This window comes from Scophthalmus maximus, chromosome 22 (genome assembly GCF_022379125.1).
Source record: "Scophthalmus maximus strain ysfricsl-2021 chromosome 22, ASM2237912v1, whole genome shotgun sequence".
Classification (NCBI taxonomy): domain Eukaryota; kingdom Metazoa; phylum Chordata; class Actinopteri; order Pleuronectiformes; family Scophthalmidae; genus Scophthalmus; species Scophthalmus maximus.
Genome location: NC_061536.1, coordinates 12,355,518 through 12,377,660, shown reverse-complemented (window position 1 = coordinate 12,377,660; position 22,143 = coordinate 12,355,518). Strand labels below are relative to the sequence as shown.

Here is a 22,143-nt window from a genome sequence, read left to right as displayed (position 1 = left end):
AGGCTCCGCTCGCGCGCCGCGCATGGGCTTTCTCTGACCAAGTGGAGGAAATCTGGCTCAAATGGCCGATGTGGAACTGTTCAAGTTCGACGAGCCCGACGCGAAGGTCTGCGGCGGCGGCGGGGGGAGGTCACTCCATCATCATCATCATCATCATCAGCACCAGCATCAGCACCAGCATCATCATCCCGGCGGCGGAGAGGGTTCAGCACCATGGACAGAGAGCAGCCGGAGAGCAGCGCGGCCGGAGGAGGAGACGTCGTTCACGCGAGGTGATGGAGACACGGACGATGTCCGGCTGACCGGGGGGACAAGTCTGCAAACCTCAGGTCAACTGTACGAGGAGGAGGACGAGGAGGAGGAGGAGGAGGTGATGGAGGAGGAGGAGGACATCCCGGAACTTTTCCTGCTGTCCGACGACGAGGACGACGACGACGACGACCTGTCGTCGGGCGACCCGGGCAAGTCGGCGGACTACGGCTTCGTCGTCGCCGTCGCCTGCCTGGTGACCGGCATCTCCCTGGTCGCCATCTCCTACGCGGTGCCGCGGGACGTGCGCGTCGACCCGGACAGCGTGACGGCGCGCGAGATGGAGCGGCTGGAGCGCGACCGAGCCGGCGTCGGGGCGCACCTGGACCGCTGCGTGATCGCGGGACTCTGCCTGCTCACGCTCGGCGGCGCGCTGCTCTCCACGCTGCTCATGGTCTCCATGTGGCAGGGCGAGATGATGAGGAGGAGGGCGTTCGCCTACTCCAAGCGCGCCGCCAAGTTGTACGGCTCCGTCGGCCTGAGGGCGGCGGCAGCCTCCTCCAGTCCGACCGACGAGGACCTGCAAGTGCTCAGCTGAATGTATGGGACGTGCAGGGGGGGGGGGGGGGGGGGGGGGGGGGACTCAGTGCTCCGAGGATCCTGCCCCCCCGATGCCCTATGATCAGGGGATGGAGGAGGGGGTTCAATTCATAACAGCTTTTGCCAGCTGAGGATTTCTTTTGTCGTAGATCATGGGTTCACTATAGAGGTTCACCTTTTCCCAAGTCTGTCTTCATCCAGTCCTCACATGCCCAGCCCACAGGGACTCTAACTGCTCCTTCTGTTTGTGCAGAAAGTCCATTTGAATGTGAGTGATCGTGAAATCCATTCTGAATTTTGACTCCAGGAGTTCAGGCCCACAACAGCGACACGTAAAGCAAAAAAATCCAGTGTTTTGAGATTCTTCAATTTGAAGACATCTCGTGCCAAAACACTTTTTTTTCCCTTTCTGATAACGTCCTCACAGGAATTCACAACTCTTGTTGTCAAGGCAGCGATTCATCTTTTCACGGCTGATCCGGCTGCACTGGCATGTTTTTGCTTCGTCGCCGCGCGAGTGGCCTCATTGAACTCAGTCGAATCTGACCTCTTACACAGTTCACAGACTTTTGATTTCATTTTTAATACACACACACTTGCCTCCTCACGTTGCTGTCCGTCCACCGCGGCTCAACGAGAGGAAAGGGAATTTCAACCTAAGAGTATGAAAACATTGGGAGGCACCTACTCGTTTTTGTTTCATGATTCATACAGTCAACGCCTCATATTAACTCCTACTGAGTTGATTTTTTTTTCACAAAACAAGGACAGTGGTTTTTGTCCGCTACTGGAATCCGACCGGTAGTTGATCTCTTTAGGACCACAATCACAATTTATTTTGAATGTACATACAGTATGAGCATGTTGGTAGATGGACTTGAAAAATGTGAACCTATCTTATATAAACCCAGGCCTATAACCAAACCTAATGATGATGATGATGATGATGTTGATGATGATGATGATGATGATGATGAGCAGCGCACGTCCTGGTTTCCCCAAGTGCCCTGAGACCAACAATTCCTGCGACTAAAAAGCTGCTTCGGCCAATCAGCGTTTGTGATGTCATCACAGAGCGCCACCCTAACCCCTTGACCCTTGACCCTTGACCCCAAACATAACGTCGGTCCCAGGAGAGCAGCCACTTGGGGCAATCAGGACGTCCACGATGAGCCGCACAGAATTATTAGAAAACTCATTTTGAAAAGGTAAAACATGAACTATGCTTTTTATATTATTTCTGTCTTTACATGGGTGGGTTTACCTCATGACGATCACTGACCCGTCATCCGTTTTTCGTTTTGTTTTCCCGCCGCGTCACGGCTTCTGACGGAGCTGCGATCGGTGAGTTCTTGTGCGGTGGTTTCGTCACTTTTCCACCTCGCCAGAAACCGCACTTCACTGAACTGCAGCTGCAACGAAGCCGAAGAGCCAGATCTGGGTTTTTTTTCTTTGTGACAAAATGCATGAATCCTTGGTTGAGACATTCTAGGTAAATATAACTGGGACGAGCTGAAGTGACGCTCGTGTTTGCTCGGATTTGTTCGAAATGAAAAAAGGCAGACGCGTAATACCACAGGAGGTGTAATTAGATTACGCGGTTGAGCGGAGCGCCGACGTCGTGGCGGCTCTGTTTTTAAAAAAACACGGGGGGGGGGGGGTTTGACTGCAGATGTTCGAAGCGCGTGGAGAAGAAAGAGAAGCACAGAGAGAGAGAGAGAATCGACAAAACCCCTGGAGGGAAGCTCTCCTGGTGATTGGTGTTACTTCACCGCTCGTGGGATTTCAAACAACGACAGTGACAACAGCATCACGGGCTTCATTGGAACACCAAGCCACTTCTGGAGTGAAATGTTTCACCAACATCCAAAAAGGAGGGGGGGGGGAGTAAAGGGATCGCCTGCTGCTCGGACAGAAGATCGGAAGATGGACAATCGCGTAATCTCTGAACTGGACGTGCTCACGAGCAGGGTCACGCTATCCTGCACGCGACCTTCGCCTCAACTCTCACCTCGTTCATGTGACTAGAAGAGGTGGAATCAGCCCCGAAGCCTTCATGAAATATTAAGTCGGATATCTTTATGCTAATCGGTCCTTCGGGTCAGCGGTTTACAATCTGGGGGGGTGTTTGTTCGCGTGAAAGTGAAAAAACTCACCTCTCAGAGTAGTTATTCTGCGCAGCCGACTTTTTAACTCCTCCCAAGGGTTAACGCCTGTGAGCTTGTTGAATTAAAGGTGACATATCATGCTCATATCCAGTTTCATACTTTTGATTTGGGGCGACCCCTTGAAAAGGTCAACATGCTCCTAATGTTCAGAAAAGGCGTCAGTGTTCTCATACTGCCCGTTCCTGCAGATCCTCTTTTCACCCTCTGTCTGAAACGCATGGATTTATCTAAGCCCCGCCCCCTCTCGATTAAAAAAAAAACAACCCAGTCTGCTCTGATCGGCCGGCTGGCCCAGTCTGTCGTGATTTGGTCAAACGCTTGTAAAATGTGTGGGAAATGTCACGGCCCTTCAGCAGAACAGATTGGATGGAGATTCTCAGATCGCAGGCGGGGTTTACCCCCCAAAAGAGTCCGACTGTGACGTCACAGTTGGACAGACATCTAAACCAGTTGTTCAGAGGAAGGCTGTAGATATTAGCCAGGCCACAAAATAACCACAGTGTGGTCTTTTTTTCACAGTTTGTGGGCCACATTAATTCTCACAAATAATGAAAAGGTGATGATTGCATAATATGTCTCCTTTAAGTGACATATTTAAGCACCTTTAAGCGTGTGAATTGAAGAGGGTTGGTGTAGCATAGTGAAAGACAAACGCGAAGGTCAGCACCTCTAGATCAAAACCTGCACCGTGGACCGTGGAGATATTCTCCTTTTCCACCGCCTGTTCACTACAATGAGAATTTCTCCCCGTTGACATTAATTCAAGAGGATTCAGCCTCGAGAGACAACGTCGCTCCTCAGTTATGGAGGAGTTGACGTCAGTATACTTGACATTCACCGCTGAAGTGTCGGACACACAACTTATATAATATTTTGACAAAAAACTTTCCAGCCAAGAGGTCCATTTACAGGCAGAAGTAGTCGTCTATTGAACCTGAGCTTGTTGTGATGGGATGACGTATGTCAGCTTCTGTTTCTACAATCAAGAATGAGGCTGTTATTTCATTTATTGCACTATCAATTCATTTGCCAATTAGCCTTTGCACATATTCACATCGGTGAAGGTGGAAACAGAAGATGTTTGGATTTTTGGTTTCTCTAAAAATGACCTTTGATTAATACAATTGGTTTTGTGTTATCTCCCCGGCAACATAAAAGCAAACAATCCAACGACTGCTTCCAGATTCTGTGTCTACTTTAGCCCAACTAGTATATTCTGACTTCAACGGTAAAACTCTTAACCCACGTGAAAGGCATTGATGGACAAAAAATGTCATCTTTTTGTGTTCATGTAGGAGCCACGTCGCTTGTATCTGATCGAGGAAGTAGCTGAGGTTGAGGAATGAGGAAGAGGGTTGAAGCTGCTGGTTTCTTCCTCATCAGGCGCATCGTTAGTGATGTAAAGGGCCCGGGACGCTGCCGCAGCTTTAATTAGTGTCTCCTGTGCTTGTTTAGCCGGGGAACTCTGCCAGACACAAAATCAAACCTGTGATGAATACACACACACACACACACACACACACACACACACACACACACACACACACACACACACACACACACACAGTCCCACGTGAACTCCCAAAACACCAAAGACAATCCTACGCACACGAACACACCGTGAATCGCTCAGGCTTGTGCAGAAAGTGTGTGCGCCTGCAAACACACACACACACACACACACACACACACACACACACACACACACTGACAGACAGATGGACACACACCAAACACACTCTCGACTGGCACACACACACACATACACACACACACAGATACAGTAGTATATAACCCGCTGCCCCCGCCTCTCCCATGAATGGAGTAAGAGTAATCATTCATGGCAGCTGGCAGCAGGAAATGGAATTGGATTGCTGCAGGGGGGGGTCACTCGGGGTCAAGAGCCAGGGTGTGGTTGTGGACACTGGGGAGCAGGAAGAAGAGGGAGAAGGAGACGAAAAGCCTTTGCGGCGGAGCGTCTGGCGGGCCACTTATCATCAGTTGTCATGACCACTCATCCCGCTGAGTGACAGGGCGCCTGACAGAAAAACCCCTCTCTGGGTATATCACACACTCGGTTCTGTTGGGATTCATGAATTAGGAATACGATCGTGTCTCCGGGTCTGAACTGCCTCTCTCCTTCTCTCTTCCCCTCGAACTATTGCCTTAAGTTAATGACTTATTCAATAATGACTCTCGTTACTCCGATGGTTGCATAGCAACGGTGGGCAGATTCGGTCACAGCGCCGCCGAGAAAGAAGGGACTGAGGAGAGCTCCAGTTAAGACGGGGGGGGGGGGGGAATAGAGGAACTTGTGGGGAAATAAAATCATTCTCCATGTCATTTTCTATCAGCTTTACTCATTCAGCTGATAAAAGCCCAAATCCTCCCAAAGTGACACCCTTCTCCTTTTCAAACTGTCTTCCAGGGGGTTCCATCTACCTGTAGGCTGCATCCTGACCCTCTGCAGGAGGAGGGGGAAGAGGGGGGGGGGGGGGCAGATATCTGCAGCTGTCAGCCCGTCGCTCTCCGTTTAAAGGCGAAATCGTCTTCGTTGACCTTGCGGCGACCCCTGAGCTCGGCGCACGAGAAGCGAGAGACTGCGGATTCGGGAGTTCACTGATCCTGTATTTCTCCCACAGCTCCGCCACCATCTTTCCCTTCTCGCCTTCGTTCGTGGCGAATAAGTCGACCACCTGCTGCAGGTTGAGCAGCACCCACGCACTCATGCGACGCCCCCTCCTTTCTTCTTCTTCTTCGTCTTCTTCTTCTTCTTCTTCGTCTTCCGCCATCGTTGTGAAGGAAGAGGAAAAAAGACAACAAGGGACACCATTACCATAGAAACGGGGTCAGCCTGTTGCTACACGGCGGCTCACAGTGGAGTCGACTGGAGTTGGAGACGCTCTCCCTCTGATTCGTCGCTCGCTGGCGGCAGCATGCCACGACGTGTCTGCGCGTGGAACCTGACACGCTCTTTTGAACTCTCTGCGTCTGTCTCCGCGCGTTTCCGCCCCCCCCCCCCCGTCAAAAGCTTCCCCGCTCTGCAGTCAGACGTGAAGCAGAGGCTTCCTCTGAGGAACCTGGGATGATCAAACGTGAAGCGTGGAAGAGTCAGGGATGATGAACAGACGACTTTCGCTGGTTTTTCACGGCGGCGCATAGTTTTTTTTTCGGTTTTCCGTTACTGCGACACACAGACTGCACTGTGAAGTTCTCCTCCTTCATTTCAAGCTGATGTTCTTTTTGCGTTTTATTTGTTTGGTCGCCCTCCTCTCTCGGATTGTGACGGAAATTGTCGCGGTGTAGGGAACATCTTTTCTGTTTGCATTGAAATATTGAATAAACAATTTCTTGAAAAAGGACTGAGTTGAGAAAAGCGTCTCTGGAAAAAAAAAAGGAAACTCTCCTCACTTATTCCATTTTTTAGTCTCGCAGCCCCGGGGTGTAGGTACACATTGTGCAAATGACATATTTTTTATGAAAGTATAATTTGTTGTGTCATTTGTTGGAACATTATGGAATCAGTGAAACAGCCATGAAGCAAATGCTTTGCCTAAAAAACAAAGCGGGTGAACATCTTCTTTTGCATTATGCTGTGTCCACCTCCAGTGTGTGTGTGTGTGTGTGTGTGTGCGTGTGTGTGTGTGCGTGTGTGTGTGTGTGTGTGTGTGCAGGGGGAGAGCACTGACATGAATCAACACATGCAGACAGGTGCTGTAGTCACAGCACATGCCAGTGGCAAAGAAACATAAAAATACAAAAATAGAAATATAAAGTTAAAAAAAAAATCACGTGTGCCACAATTCTTGGTGGAGGACGTTGGCACCAGGAATTTCTTCTGCGGAGTCTTCTAAGACTCAAGGGGACTTGAGTTCTATTTCACACGCATGGGATTGATTTGAAGTGTCCGTGCGCCTTGTGCTGACGTACAGTAGGTGGACTGTTGGTGAATGTGCAATAGAAAAGGGTCAAACCGTTTAATCACTGCGCTTAAATATCACTGAAGAACGACTCAATGAGAATAAACGCGACGTTGTTATTGTCTGTGCCGGGGCCAATGCCATTCACAAGTTTCGCTAAATCCGGATCGTAGAAACCAAAACAACATTTGCTCCATCGAACAGAGATGCATCGTCGACATGTGAACACTTTGTAAGAATCTCTCTCGGAGAGAGACAGAGAGAAATAAAAGAGATACGTCTCTGTCTGTGATTCCACTGAAAAGATCTCTCCGCCCCTTGGGGGGCGGTGACGTGACGGGAGGAGGGTGAATGAATCTCGCAGCAGGAGAGCTTTGCTTTACCTCGTCTCTGATTTATGCTGCAATTTGTCCCGGCGTGCCAGGTTTTTCATATCTGCACAGATAGCACCTGAGCGAGAGACCATAAAACGGCTTTCTTGCAGAATGCTAATTCCGCCGGAGATGTTCTTGAGGACTGCTGGGGAGGAGTTCTGACGTTATTATTATTATTATTATTATTATTAAGACGTCATGTGTATTGTTGTGTCTCGCTAAAATAAACAGAGTTCTGAGTTTGTCCTAGCTGGCTTCAAGGCTTCACATCAGTTCTCTCTTTTTCTTTTTTGCAGAACTGTGTAAAAGTCAACACTCCTCTCTCCTCTTAGGATGGATGTTCCTGTTTCTCTGTTTGATCCACAGACAGACGTCACTGTGAGCAGTTTCCATGTATGAATCACTTTCCCCTGACAAATAGTCCGCGTGAAAACTTTTGGCAGTGTGTTTTTTGGATAATCTAACGTAATGGACGCTGACTATCTCCAACAAGGATGTGGTTGGTTGGTTGGTTTATTGGATGGTTTGTTCCTTAGTTAGTTGGTTGGTTTGTCGTTTAGTTAGTTGGTTGGTTTATTGGTTGTTTGGTTGGTTTATTGGTTGTTTGGTTGGTTTATTGATTGGTTTGTCAATTAGTTAGTAAGTTGATTGGTTGGTTTGTTTGATTTATTGATTGGTTTGTCGCTTAGTTGGTTGATTGGTTGGTTGGTTGGTTGGTTGGTTGGTTGGTTTATTGGTTGGTTTGTCGATTAGTTAGTAAGTTGATTGGTTGGTTGGTTTATTGATTGGTTTGTCGGTAAGTGGGTTGGTTGGTTGGATTGTCGGTTAGTTAGTTGGTTGGTTGGTTTATTGATTGGTTTGTCACACACACACACACACTTTATTTAGCATTGCACAATTATTATATATTTTTTTTACATTTTCCCCGATTTCCCCAGGGAATAATGCATGGAATTGAAATGTCCCTCACCTGAGTTATTGACAGACAGACAGACAGACAGACAGACAGACAGACAGACAGCTAGATAGAGTCTCTTCTAATTAAGACTTGTGTTTTTGAGCAGAAGTCTGTGAAAACATTTCAGGTTGCACAACAACAACAACAAAACATTCTTGGTTCTTCGGTTGAATCGTGCCGCCTGTCATTGGATTCAGATCAAACTCGGGTAATTCACATCTGTGTCATGAACAAACACATGGCGAAAAAAATAAATACAAAAAATAAAAAATACATGGGCTCCCGAACACTGCACCTTGTTTTCTCCTCCTTTTTGCGCTGAGAAAATAATGAGCACTCACGCTGAGCGGGAGGCTTCACAGACGGGTTCAGTCCCAGGTTCCTGCCTCCGAGTCCCTTGTAGTGCACATGACAACTCTGCGCTCGTCGCCTCTCTCTGATCTGCATCCTGCAGCAGCGGAGCTGCCACATACATATATATATTTTATTTTATTCCAACCCAGTCAAGATGATTTTCTCTGCTGTGTGTGTTAAGTATTTTCTTTGAGGGTTTATCGCAAGTTTATTGGGATGATCAGATATAAGCTGAGCAGATTATAGTGTTTCATTTCAGAGATGTCAACAAGAATTCCCTCTCCGATGGAGAATTAAAAAACCCTTACTGGAGATTTGATTTTGCAAAACATGACACATTTCACTGCTTGTAAAGAAACTTTCTACTGAGCCTGCTCTGAATAATGCGTCCAAAGCTGTTTTGTGTGTGGTCTATGTTCAATATCTGACAATGAGCCTTCAGAAAAAATTGGAGCAAAAGGCTTTTTAACACACGGAGGGAATGAGTTGGAAATGTGACTAGTGAGTTTGTATTTTCCCATAAATATCGGAATCGTGTTCTCTCTTTCATTTCTCATCCACAATTTTTTTTTGTCCACACCACAGACTTAAACACAGATCTTTCCGTCTCCTGCGATCCGCCGGTGCTAACTGGTGTCTGTGGCGGATCACGCCACACTACTCCGTCAGGTTTAACGTCCTTCCTCACACGTGCGCACATGTAATATTCATATGGACTCGTAGCGCGAAGGCCCACAGTAAATGTCGACGGACAGTACATTAGCGGTACACTATTGATTTCACGCATCAGCGTAATTAACAAAGAGTCCATTATGGGGAATATGGGCAGGCCCCTTTTCATGGCCTACTTTGTCCACACGTGGGTCCGATTTTACAGGAAATCTGCGAGATGACATATTGTTTTCGCCACAAATGGAGCCAAAGCTTTCGCAGGAGGAAGGTTCACTTCTAACGTACTCATTTTTTCCCCCCTCTTTAGTATGAAAAAAAGAGAGAACGCATCACCAAAGGAGCAGCTCTTGGAACGGGGCCGACAAAAAGCAGCTAACGTGGTGTTTGTGTCAGGACGAAACGGGGGCGGGTCTTATATTTTTGTGAAATCCTGGCGCTGAGACAGAAAAGGCACAAGAGCCGTTTATATTTTCTAGTTTGTCCTGATTAAATTGCTTAAAATAAGAAGCCGGCAGAGTTCACCGAGAGAGGGATGGAGCCCACAGTGTCTTACATCCTCTGTCACTCGGGGCTTGTTCTGTATATTTTCAGGCCTGGGCACTGAGACAAAGTGCCTCAGCACTGTTGCCTGGTGACTGCAGCACTGTGCCGGCTGCACCCTAACAAGCCGCTGGCCATCGCCAACAGTGTACAACAGGAAGCTGTTTAGAAACTCAATGGGAAGTTCATTTTTGAAGGGGGGGGGGGGGACAAGCTGTTGTTGCTGCTGTTTCACTCCCACCTCTTTACTGTCCAGAGCATTGGAACTTCAGCAGCAAACCACCTGGTAGAGGGCAAATCAATCTCACCAGAAGACACGGCGCCACATCTGTAAGTGGATTGTCGCTTTTTTGTTTTGGTCCGTAATCCATCAGCTTCATTCCTCTCCGTTGCCCTTATGTCTTTATTACATCCTTGGCACCTTCTCTAGGTGTTTCACGCTCCAGCTGGCTCCCGCTCTCATAAAGTGGACGTGGAGGTGGAAGGCGGCCAACCGCTCAGATTGAGTCCGAGATTTGTCCTGGACGGACAGAGAGAGAGAGAGAAAGAGAGAGAGAGAGAGAGAGAGGCAACGGGGACGGGTGCCAGCAGAAAAAAGGAACATTCGCTCCCGTCGAGGTGTTTTTAGTGCGGCCGTTGGACACGAATAAGCTCTTCCATGGAGAGTTCATGAGGGAATTCATTGCCTATTCGAAAAATGAAAATGTCTACACTCAACTGGAGCCTTTGAGAAAACAGAAAGTGATGAGAGAGGAGTTTTTGAAAGTTACACTGTATATGCAGAGTTACTACCTCCATCATTTAACTCTTGAATGCATTATACTCGTTCAGGTAAGGCCAAATGTCCAATGGGTCCAAAGGGCACACGTGTCCAAATGTTTGACCCCCCCAAATTTTTTCGGGGGATGTAAGCTGCCTTTGTTGGGAGGCAAACGTTACACCAATTCATCGTTTCATGGTGTATTTCTTTGTATTTTTTCAGAGTATATCTGCCTTCATCCAAAATCAGACACACTCTACACACTGCACCATGTCCCCGGCTGTCTGGAGGGATAATAATCTAAATCTGTACTACAGCTTTGGAGCTCTAAAAAACAATTGTACATTCATGGAGCTGGAACACAGAGACACAGTGACATTTTAGGGGCTATTTAGGGGTTTATTCTTTAATTAATGCTGCTGGTTCTCAAAAAATTATCTAATCCAGGAACAAAAAACCTCCACTACAGACGGAGTTAGCAAGGACATTCATATAGCACACAAGGACAATCTATCAGTTGTTTAAATAACTTCAATTTAACTGTGATATGAGTGACTTTGTGTCTGTTACAAGTTTGTGTTTTCCTTCTTTTATTCAGATCCTATTCAATTATTATTGTTGTTATGATTATGATTATTATGATTATTATTGTCACTATTCTTATTCTTAGTATTAATTATTATTATCATCATTATCATTATTATCATCATTATTTTTTAATTTTTTATTATGGTTATTATTATTCCTATTATTATTGTTATTATTATTAATATTATTCATATACTTATTATTATGTCTTAGCAACCCCGGGGGAAAGAGATGACGTCTCAGGTCTGTACCTGTCCTCTGGGTGACGTCACACGTCTTTGTTCTGTTGTGTTTTGTCAATAAAGTTTCTTATTGAAGGCGAGCAAAGATGGCGGACTACGACTTGACAACCAAAATAGCACATTTTCTGGACCGGCATTTGGTTTTTCCTCTCTTGGAGTTCCTGTCAGTGAAAGGGGTACAGCTGTTTCTTGCGTCGTATAGCGACAACTTGTGTCGTAGATGTTTATTATTTCATTTTCATACCCCGGAAACGCGATAATCCGCCTCAACCGGCTAGCTGGCTAGCAGTCACGTCAGTTAGCATGTTAGCAAGCAACTGAACTCCTTGTTAATTTCAGTCCGTTACTACTAAATGTCGCTGTAACGTTAATTTAAGAGGCAGCGAGACTAATGAAACAAAAAGAAAATGGCGTCGTTGTTGTGTTCAGGGTTTGGCCAACGTGGCTGTTACACTCGTTGCTATACGTGTTAGCCTTGAGCTTTAGCTTAGCTGCTAGGATTAGCTCATAGCATTCAAGAGGGACGAGCAGCATCCATGTTAACAGCAACGTAATGAAATGGGAAATTGATCCTGCTCTCTTTTATGAATTAACAGCTTCGTGTCTGAGGTAACGAGATATTCATCTTGTTAATTAAGAAAATGCAGAAAAATAGAAATATGACTATTCTGCTGTTTTGCCTCGTCTGTTTATCTCGTTAATTCAGAGCTTCTAAATGAAAACCTTCCTCAGAATCCTACATTATATAAAACTCGTTTATTTAGAAACGAACGGGTAAAACATTTTTTCATCCTCAAGTGAATACATCACTCTCACCTTGTCTGTGATTCGCTCATCGTAAACGTCACTTCCTGGTTTCTGTGCAACTCTCTGGGCATTTAGCTGCATGTGTCATAGGTGGATTTTTATGATTATTATTTAATTTTGTGATTTTTTTTTCACAGATCTACAATGAGAAGGAACTTCTCCAGGGAAAGCTGGACCTCCTCAGCGAAACAAACATGGTGGATTTCGCCATGGATGTCTACAAAAACCTGTACGCAGACAAGGAAATCCCACACTGTGAGTAACAACCTGCTCTTAGGAACATTTATTTCAGCATATAAAATTATCAGCATATAAAATGAAGAAAACAAACAACCCAATATTTGGTGTGACTACCTTCTGCATATAAAACATCACTGGTTCCTTCAGGGAAAGATCATTATGACTCCGGCTGAATGTTTTGGCAGGATAACTTGTGTGATTGATAAGAATGTAAACATCAAAAGTGCCTAAAGGTTTTGCACAGTACTGTAAGTAATGTATATCACTTCATAGTAATAAGGTTGAATAATAGGGTTACGTTTTTTTATATATTTATACCAATTTTTTAAAGCTAAAATGCCAAACACTCACAGGTTTCAGCTTTTTAATTATGCACATTTTCTTTAGCTAATAGCAAAATGAATATCTTAATCCAGGAGTGCTGTTAAAACGAAACAAATTTCTCACTCTTCTGACATTTTCATAGACCAATCAATAAATCACGTAACAGAAAATAATCAGCGCTCATTTGATGATGGATATAATTAATTGTTAGTTGCAGCATCATCTTGGCCACTTCAGCTGCTTTATACATCAAAGGAATGTGCACTGTAGTTATGATATCTAAAAATGAATCTTCCTGAGATTGGTTGGAGTAGAAGTGCTTACTTTGGCGGCCACACACACGTTACCAGCTTTTGAACTCTTGGTTGTAAGTTGTTCATTTTTCCACCATTAAAAAAGAAAACTATAAAGCAGAATGACCATACCATAGTTTCTTTGTAGCTGTGTGTTATGGAAATTGAAAAAAATGTGTGATGGAATATTTTGTGTCGCAGCCTTGAGGGACAAGAGAAGCTCTGTGGTGGCTCAACTGAAGCAGCTCCAGTCAGAGACGGAGCCCATTGTCAAGATGTTTGAAGACCCGGAGACGACTCGACAGATGCAGTCCACAAGGTCAGAACGACTCTTTCTCTCATATACTCTCCTTTCAATATTATAGTACAGCTGATAAATATTGATCTGTTTCTTCTTCATCAGAGATGGGAGGATGCTGTTTGACTACCTGTCAGAAAAACACAATGTAAGTTTTTGAAATGTCAATCTTGTATTCACACGATTCCTCTTTTTGCATATAAACAAAAACTGGGCAGCTTTTTAATCTCGTACGGTGGGTGGCACAATGTGTGTCTTTGTTACCATGACAACCAGCTGCCGCTGAGAGCCGGCACGGCTGTTATCAAATCTCAGAATCATGAAAAAAAAAAAATCCAACGACATTGTATACTGTTTTTTAATTTAAATTCTCATTTTTTATTTTTTTGTATTTCTCTAGTTTCGTCAAGAATACCTGGACACGCTCTACAGGTACGCCAAATTTCAGTATGAGTGCGGTAACTACTCTGGGGCTGCAGAGTACCTCTACTTCTTCCGCGTCTTGGTAAGAATAATCACATTTTAGCAGAAAAAGTGAAGTATGAAAAGTAATTTGAGTTTTTTTTCTCTTTTCTTTAGAAATGTGATTTTTTTTTTTCTCTTCCAAAATACCACGTGGTCAGTCTGCTGTACTTGTTGCTCTGTGCTCAGGTTCCCTCGACGGACCGGAACGCCCTGAGCTCTCTATGGGGGAAACTGGCGTCCGAGATCCTGATGCAGAACTGGGAAGCCGCCATGGAGGATCTCACCCGACTGAGGGAAACCGTCGACAACAATGTAAGAGGAGTAAACTTAGTTTGAATGTTGCAAGTGCTTTTGGAAACCATGTAGTGATCACGTCTGTCTGCTTCAAATTGATCTATATAAGCACATAATTATTATAAATTGTAGTAGTTACAATGTGAACCCACTTTCTGAGAATTTGTCTTATGCATGCATCACTTTCTATCATCCACTTTTTTGATCATCTTTTTATTTATTTTATTTTTTTCAGTCTGTGAGTTCTCCGCTCCAGTCCCTCCAGCAGAGGACCTGGCTCATCCACTGGTCCCTCTTCGTCTTCTTCAACCATCCCAAAGGCCGAGACAACATCATCGAACTCTTCCTCTACCAGCCTCAGTGAGTCCATGTGTTTTCACCACAATAGCGAATATAGTCCGATAAAATAAGACAAAAGTATAAGATATATATATATATATATATATATATACACACACACACACACACACACACACACACACACACACACACACACACACACACACACACAGGCTTTACAACTGTCATTCCTTTTATTGAATTCCTTATGTTAGTCAAGGTCATGTGTGAGAGGAGTGGCCTTCAGTGTAGTAAGGCCTTTAAATTAATGTATTGTATTTTTAATATCAGGTGTTTAACAGCATTAATTAAAGATTGCTCAGCTCCTCTATGTGAGAATATATTTCTTATTTCAATTTCTTTCCTTTGGAGTAAAAAAAAGACAGATGATGCCCAAGTCCGTTGTGATGGCAACCAAACGATGGCGCTACTGTTTTTTTTCCTTTTGCATTGTTCAGGTACCTGAACGCCATCCAGACAATGTGCCCACACATCCTTCGCTACCTCACGACCGCCGTCATCACCAACAAAGACGTGCGAAAGCGCCGGCAAGTTCTCAAGGACTTGGTGAAAGTCATTCAACAGGTAAGATCAATTATCAAGTGTCAGAAGAGTTCATTCTTATCTCATGGGCCTGGAGCGAGTGAATAAACGGCGCAAAAATAACATCTCGCTCCCGCAGGAGTCGTACACATACAAGGACCCGATCACGGAGTTCGTGGAGTGTCTCTACGTTAACTTCGACTTTGACAGCGCCCAGAAGAAGCTCAGGGAGTGCGAGTCGGTAAGGAACGGCTTCTTCCATAAGTTTCCCCCTGCTTGACAGTGTGTGTTCGTCACGGTCCACAGGCCTGAATCGCCCCCCGTACGCAGTTAGCCGTCTCCAGGGACTGAGGGGTAATGTGAGGCTTCTCTTAGCCGTGGTGCTCTGATCTCCTGAGACCCAGACATTTAACTTTGCAGCTATTCAGCCTCAGCAAATCCACGCCTGGCCTGATTTGCTGGCGCTGGCTTTTTTTCTTTTTTCTCCTGTTTTCATTTTCAAAGCAGAGGAGCTGTCAGATTTTGAAGCCTTGGTTGCCTCCTCTTTAGAAACCCTTCGCTGCAGTTTTTTTCGTAGTTGTGCCCGGGGACCACTTCAGGCTCTCTCGTCAATTGGCTTTTTAACCACTCTCGTATGAATGTGTGCAGTCTACAGTGAGGGAGCCCTCAGCTCGGCTGTCAGTTAAAGAGTGTGAGCACAAGGATGGAAGAATGAAGAACGTTCTGCTGTCGTGGACTTTAATGATCATGAATTCAAATTTACACATTTTGTTGCTTTTCTTTTTTCTCCTAGAGATCAACGACTTTTTAAATTACTGTCTAAACATCATCACATGATGCTTTTGTTTAGTTGTTAAGTAGTAATATCACTCTTGATCACAGATATGAAAGAAAAAAACGAATTAGTAGTATTTCTGGATTATTGTGGTTAGATTGTGTTTATCACAGCAAAGCACTGAATAATTGGATTTCTTACACAATGATGTTGCCACATCTTTCACATCCTGAGACACTAATGCTATTCCCACATTTAAGCTCCTCTGGAGATTTAAAGTGGCCAAACATCCTGATTGATGTTTCTGTGATCGCTGCTGTAAAACACACAGGTAGAGGCTTCACAACGACAAGCCTACACAACTCGGATGTGGTGATTTGCTCTGTGGTTCCACGTTTTCTTTAGTATGATGGAGAAATGTGTTCACATCTTGGTGTGTAACAGTCCATATTATTATTGCTGCAAAAACATGTCTTATGATGTAACGACCAGTTTGCCGTCTCTCCGCCTCAAATCATGTAGTTTCTGAAGCAAACTCAAAAAGCACAAGTTCTATTTTCATGAAACAAATTTTTATTTTTTTTTAATTTGTAGTTTCATGGAAATAATTTGACTCGGCCAAGTTGTGAGTAGCTACTTGTTTTTTTCTGGAGTAAAACCCATGTGGGATTTTTTTTTTTTTTTTTTAACTTTGCAGTAACATTAATCAGGAAGTGAAGAGGTGCCACTTGATAATTTGCCATCTTGAAATTGAAATCTTTTTCCTTTTCTCTTTTCCTTCAGGTTCTCGTGAATGACTTCTTCCTGGTCGCTTGCCTTGAGGACTTCATCGAGAACGCCCGCCTCTTCATCTTTGAGACATTCTGTCGGATTCATCAGTGTATCAGCATCAGGTACAGAAACTTGTGAAAGGACAAGTCGCCTTAGAAGATGAGGAAAAGCTTTGAAAAGATCTTTTAACATTGAATGATTGATGTTGTGCAGTTATTTAACTTCACGGCGCTCCCGTCTCAGTGTAGTCAACAGTAAACTGTAAAAACTTTGAAAGGATGTTTACTTTTCTGAAATGCCTCCTGCTCCTCCTCCATCGCTCTCTCCCGTCAGCATGCTGGCAGACAAACTCAACATGACGCCCGAGGAGGCGGAGAGGTGGATCGTCAACCTCATCCGGAACGCCAGGCTCGACGCCAAGATCGACTCCAAACTGGTGAGGCTCCGCAGTCGCTGATCCACCTTCAGTCAGCTGAGCTTCACGTCACTGATCCTGGCGTAAACAGGCTTCACAGGACGACTTACTTGTGTAGTAATATGGCTTTGTCAGTTTATTTCTTCCTTTCTTCAGACTCAAAAACTTAACAGTATATGAGACCGGTGAGCATTAATTAGGCAGTTTTAGATTAAACAATTTTGTTTTGTTTCCCAGGGTCATGTGGTGATGGGCAACAACGCGGTGTCGCCATACCAGCAGGTGATCGAGAAGACCAAGAGTCTGTCCTTCCGTAGCCAGATGTTGGCGATGAACATTGAGAAGAAGGTTGCCCACAGCAACAGGAATGAGGTAGACGGAAAACACAAAGCTTGAGCTTTCATTACAAACATGTAGCCGGGTTACGTATTCATGAGCTGCCTGAAAACGACCAGTTCGAGGCTTGATTCATTTTAATTACATCAATAATTCTAGTATCAGTTGATAGTGTTTGGATCCACAGGCGCCATTTCCACATTTGTATTTAAAGATAGATCTGTGTGGAAATACTACATAAGAATACGTTTACATTTTAAAAATGAATATTTTCTCAATCAAAATGAGCGTTTTATCTCTGAATCTGAGGTAATCTCCTGAAAACGCGTATCGCCTGACCATTAACGTTCACTGAGCCTGCCACTGTAAACAGGAAGCAGACTGTCTACCGGCAATTGGTTGTTTAGTTACAGAAAATACTGCGAATGAGAAACAACAATGCGGAAAAGTAAGATGAGGGATTTCTTTTCTCGGACTGACGACGAGTTGGAACTGTTACTGACAGGAAGTGTTTACATGTGTAGTCGAGTCGTGACTGAAAAGAACCAATCAGGAAGTGAATTTAAAGTGACTGCGTCATCGTCGCCAAAGGTCTCAGTTTTTTGTCCGTCCGTACTCTAACTACTATGTGGGTTGCGGCATTTCCAAAGTTAAGTGTTTCAGGCACTCGAAAACCCCAGAGTTGTGTGGATGTAGCCTCAGAAAACTGCACATTTCGTTTGATTCACATGATTTTAATTGCAGTGCTGAAAAATGTGGAGGTAGTGTGTGTTTGTTTTAGTCCCGTCACTCATTCTGATCTGGAGGCTGGCAGCTGTGTTCAGTCGGAGGACGTCTTAATTATGGAGCACGTCTCTGTTCGTCGCCTTCATGAAGTTTCTTCTGACACTTTTCTTCTCACGTTTGTTTCTCAGACTCCGAACTGGGCTGCTCAAGATTCGGGCTTCTACTGAAATAGAGACGTCAAGAGGAGGCAGGTGGCTCCTGGGATGTTGTTTACTGCTTTTATATTGTATTGAAGAGTTTTATTAGCTTATCCATATTTATCATAAAGTTTAACTTTACTAAAAACATAAGAGAGGGAGGCAGCTGCCCTGATTAACTTATTATTATCCTTCATGATGCTTCATAGATATTTATATTCACTTTCCTTCTCAAAATCTATTGTGAATCTGGTTATTTATTTTAACATTAAATATTTGTAGCCTCATAGGAAAAACTGATCTGATTCTTCTTTCTTTATTATTATTATTCGACCACTAGATGGCGACGTTTGTCAATTTTGTTTTAGTACAGCTGTCTGCTGAAAGTTTTCAGCTGTGGGGCGAGGAGTTATGGTAATTATTCCTAAAATTAAACTCATGAAACTTTGTGTATCGGAGCCGTAGTGTAAACCCAACAGGAAGTCCGCCATTTTGAATGAGATGTGCAATTTTGACCCATCAGAACCCCAGATGACTGTGAGGGCCTTTAACGCTGCTTGTAGCTTTAATTTATTAATTCAGTGTCTGAATTTCATATTTGTATTATTTTTCATAAAAAGGAAGAACAGACAGATGCAAATCTGACTTGTACATGAAATGAAAAAGGCCTGACCTGATGAAATTGGATCAAAACTCACAAGACATTATTATGCCTCGGTCACAACCTTGGATGAATTTCAAGTCTCCAAAAATTCTATCGTAACCCTGTTCATTGGAGGTTCTTCTTTTTTTCTTCTGCTCATACAGTTAATATTTCACCTCACCTGATTATTTTTTTTTTATATTGAATGATGCTGCGAAGATTATTCAGCAAATGTTTGACTTAAATACGTAAATGTGCAGTGAACCAACAGGACATAAAGTACAGACTGGGTTTGTTTTAAAACCTGTTGGGTAAATAGTTTTGGTCTATTAAAGTGTCTATATGTTCTCAGCTTGTTAAGTCTGTGTGACATGTAGCATGTAATCTTAAAAGGGCTGCTGGGGTTTTTTTTTGTGTCATGGCTGTTAAATCTTAAGAAACTAAAATAACGACTGTGAAGGAATGACAGGCAGCTCGAAGACTAGAAGAACACACCTACACCGCCTGGAACTGTCATTACACAACATTTCGTCCGGCAGCTGTTCAGGTGACTGAAGGTTTATACCAGCCGCTGTAACTCTGAGCCACTCCCCCAAACTCTTTCCTTATGCACACACGCACACGCACACGCACACACGCACAGAGAGAGAGAGAGAGAGAGACTTTTCCAGGACTCTTTAAAATACAACACACACGCCCATGCTGACACACACACACACAAACACACACACACACACACACACACTCTCACACTCTCACACTCTCAGAGCTGACGTGGGCTGAGGTCTGAGCAGCGCTGCTTCTGGAACAGCTGGTATCCATCTGCGGTTGCTGTTTCTTCTTCCTGCTGCCGTTGAAGGCACCGTGGCTTCTCCGCCCTCCCTCCCTCGTCCGTGAGGGCCCCCCCAAAAAAAAACCCCAGCCGGCCCTCTGCAACCCATTCACGTGCTCTGCAGCAGCAGTCGCACTCAGGACGTCTGACTGACTAGATAGTGCTGACACAGCCTGCAGCATGGATATCCTGACAGCCTGGGCCGTCACCAACCCGGCAGTGGCCCGGCTCCTCTGGGTCCTGGCTCTGGTGCTCGCCACCCTCCTGGTATGGCTCCTCTTCTGCTGCTGCTACGGTGGGAACCAGAGCTCCTCAGCCCCCCTGGAGAACTACTTGGCAGGTAGGTGACACCCACCCACACACCCTGCCATGCTGACACCATCCCCCTCCTCCTTCCACAACAACACTGATGCTTCTTATTGTGAAACCTTCAACTCTTTGAGTCAGGCTCAGTTTTACCAGGAGGGAACTGCTCAGTGGGAAAAAAAAGTCAGTTTGTTTCCTTCCCCAAAACTGCAGGATCCACATTTTCCAGAAGCCGCCAGCTTCGTGTTGGCTCCGGCTCCGCTCTGTGGTTGGAGCAGTCACTTTTTTTCTTTTTCTTTTTTTAAATGTGCCTTCCACCCATGTGAGAGGGAAACAATGGGTCTTTCATACTCTCAATACAATAAAAACATTTTAATACGTTCAGCAGGCTGCTGTAAGCCCAACGCGTACTTTTTCCATCTAAAGCAGAACATGAATCTACACTTTCCTGCTGAATGGGAGTGGAATGATAATAAATATCACCTGTGAACTGGTGACGTGACGTCACGGCGTCGAGATGCTGCGTCACGGCGACCGCCATGTCCCTGCAAACTACATGTGGATACAGTGAACAACGATTTATGACTTCTCTGTCTTCACAGCAATATCATTTTTTACCACTGTGACAGTTGTTGAAATGACGATGGTTGATCTTTGGAAATGGATGTGTTGTTGATTGAAATGTGTTTGTTGTTTCCACACAGTGATGGCAAAGCACTCCAAGTCCAAAGCTCCAACTCAGGTGAGAAAAAAATCCATCGCATGAGAGCGACTCGCTGTTCTGCCAGTTTTTTTTTTAAAATGGACATCGTCCTCGACTGCAGGAAGGAAAAAATATATATATGTATATATATATACATATATTACACAAGCAAGTTCTCACGTCGGCTTGTAATTCCCACTTCTGTCTTTAGAGGTCCTCCCTCACTTGCATTTGAGTGAAGCAGTGAGCTGTGCTGAATAAAATCAACTGTCACTAATTCACAAAAGTACTGAAACCATGATTTTTTATTGGCATGATGATCACATGTCTCTGCCTGTGTCTGGAATATAAGTTAAACCTTGTCACATTTTCACTCGGGCCTGTTTCGTCAATGTCACACAACGAAGGGTTGAGATCAGATGAATCAGGACGTCCCTTATGAACAAGGTTTGATGCTTTGAAATCAACACAGTGCCTGGAATTTAGATCCTAAAACAGACCAGCAGTGTTTCAAACTTCCTGCAAATCATGGTCAACCACTTTGTGTGATTTCAATGTCACAACCAAATTTCATGGCAACTCAAAAAACCAACAGTAGCCAAGACATTTGACTGAAAACCCACAAATGTCAGCTTGGTTGTGGAACGCGGCGGTCGGTGGGTAGCCATCGTCAGGGGCGACATTTCGCCTGCAACATTTAGGAAAGTCACTGCTGCCGGTGGTTGGTGTGATTCATCCTGCGGCATATCCTGTTTTTTAAATACTTGATGTCGTTCCCTCAGTAATAAAGGGAAGTGCTGCCTTTTAATGTTTCCATCCTCTTTATAAACACAAGAGGAAGTGGCTTTTAGGTGACGGACAAAACAAACATTGTTCAGCCCAGTCCTTTGGAAAACTTAACAGAAGTTGTTTTTTTTGTTTTTTTCCCAAATGAAAAGTGAAGCTGCAGGCGACAACATGACTCATCCGCAGTTAGCACAGCACGCAAATCACAAGCTACTTAAAATTGAATCTCCCTGTACCCCCTTTGTCCCATCTAGTGTAATAATCTGTGTAATATCATCTCCCGGCAGCTGCGGCCTTATCATGAGGATGAATCCACGACCTAAGTGCAGGCCGACTGGCTCTCTGTGACCGTAACTGGCCTCGCTCTCTTGTGTGTTTTGGCCCAGTCAGTAGTAGTAGTAGTAGTAGTAGTAGTTTGAGAGTGTGTTGTTAACGCAGAGGAAGAAGCACTGTGCAGCCCCTTTGTCAGCGATAAAGGTTGGAGAGTCTCTCTGGAAACTGCTCTACGCGCAGAGAGTGGGGCCCTTTGTCTGGCCGGCACTTAACCCGCCGAACAAAAGGTCCATTTCCCCCTCGGCTGCAGACCAGCGGACTCACAAAGAGACATGTGAGGTCTGTGGCTGGA

The 22,143-nt window shown here is 44.7% G+C and overlaps 3 protein-coding genes across 4 annotated transcripts in view; all 3 read left to right on the top strand.

Annotated features, from left to right (window-relative positions):
- Window positions 1-847, top strand: LOC118292097 (transmembrane protein 74). Its single transcript, XM_035620784.2, has one exon. It carries the CDS (start codon window positions 62-64, stop codon window positions 845-847), a length of 786 nt encoding a protein of 261 aa, XP_035476677.2. The 5' UTR covers window positions 1-61.
- Window positions 848-11,484: 10,637 nt separating this feature from the next.
- eif3eb (eukaryotic translation initiation factor 3, subunit E, b) lies at window positions 11,485-19,283 on the top strand. The gene is made up of 13 exons (XM_035621311.2): window positions 11,485-11,601; window positions 12,370-12,487; window positions 13,291-13,408; window positions 13,493-13,535; window positions 13,788-13,892; window positions 14,039-14,164; window positions 14,382-14,506; window positions 14,944-15,070; window positions 15,168-15,269; window positions 16,587-16,696; window positions 16,908-17,010; window positions 17,227-17,361; window positions 18,240-19,283. Exons 1-13 carry the CDS (start codon window positions 11,512-11,514, stop codon window positions 18,276-18,278), a joined length of 1,341 nt encoding a protein of 446 aa, XP_035477204.1. The 5' UTR covers window positions 11,485-11,511; the 3' UTR covers window positions 18,279-19,283.
- Window positions 19,284-19,619: 336 nt separating this feature from the next.
- pleca (plectin a) overlaps window positions 19,620-22,143 on the top strand; it is a 79,110-nt gene continuing 76,586 nt past the window's right edge. For both annotated transcript variants that reach the window (XM_035621288.2, XM_035621287.2), the window contains exons 1-2: window positions 19,620-20,063; window positions 20,734-20,771. In XM_035621288.2, the coding sequence (XP_035477181.2) occupies window positions 19,904-20,063; window positions 20,734-20,771 (198 nt within the window). In that variant the 5' untranslated portion in view covers window positions 19,620-19,903. The remainder of the gene's footprint in view (window positions 20,064-20,733; window positions 20,772-22,143) is intronic.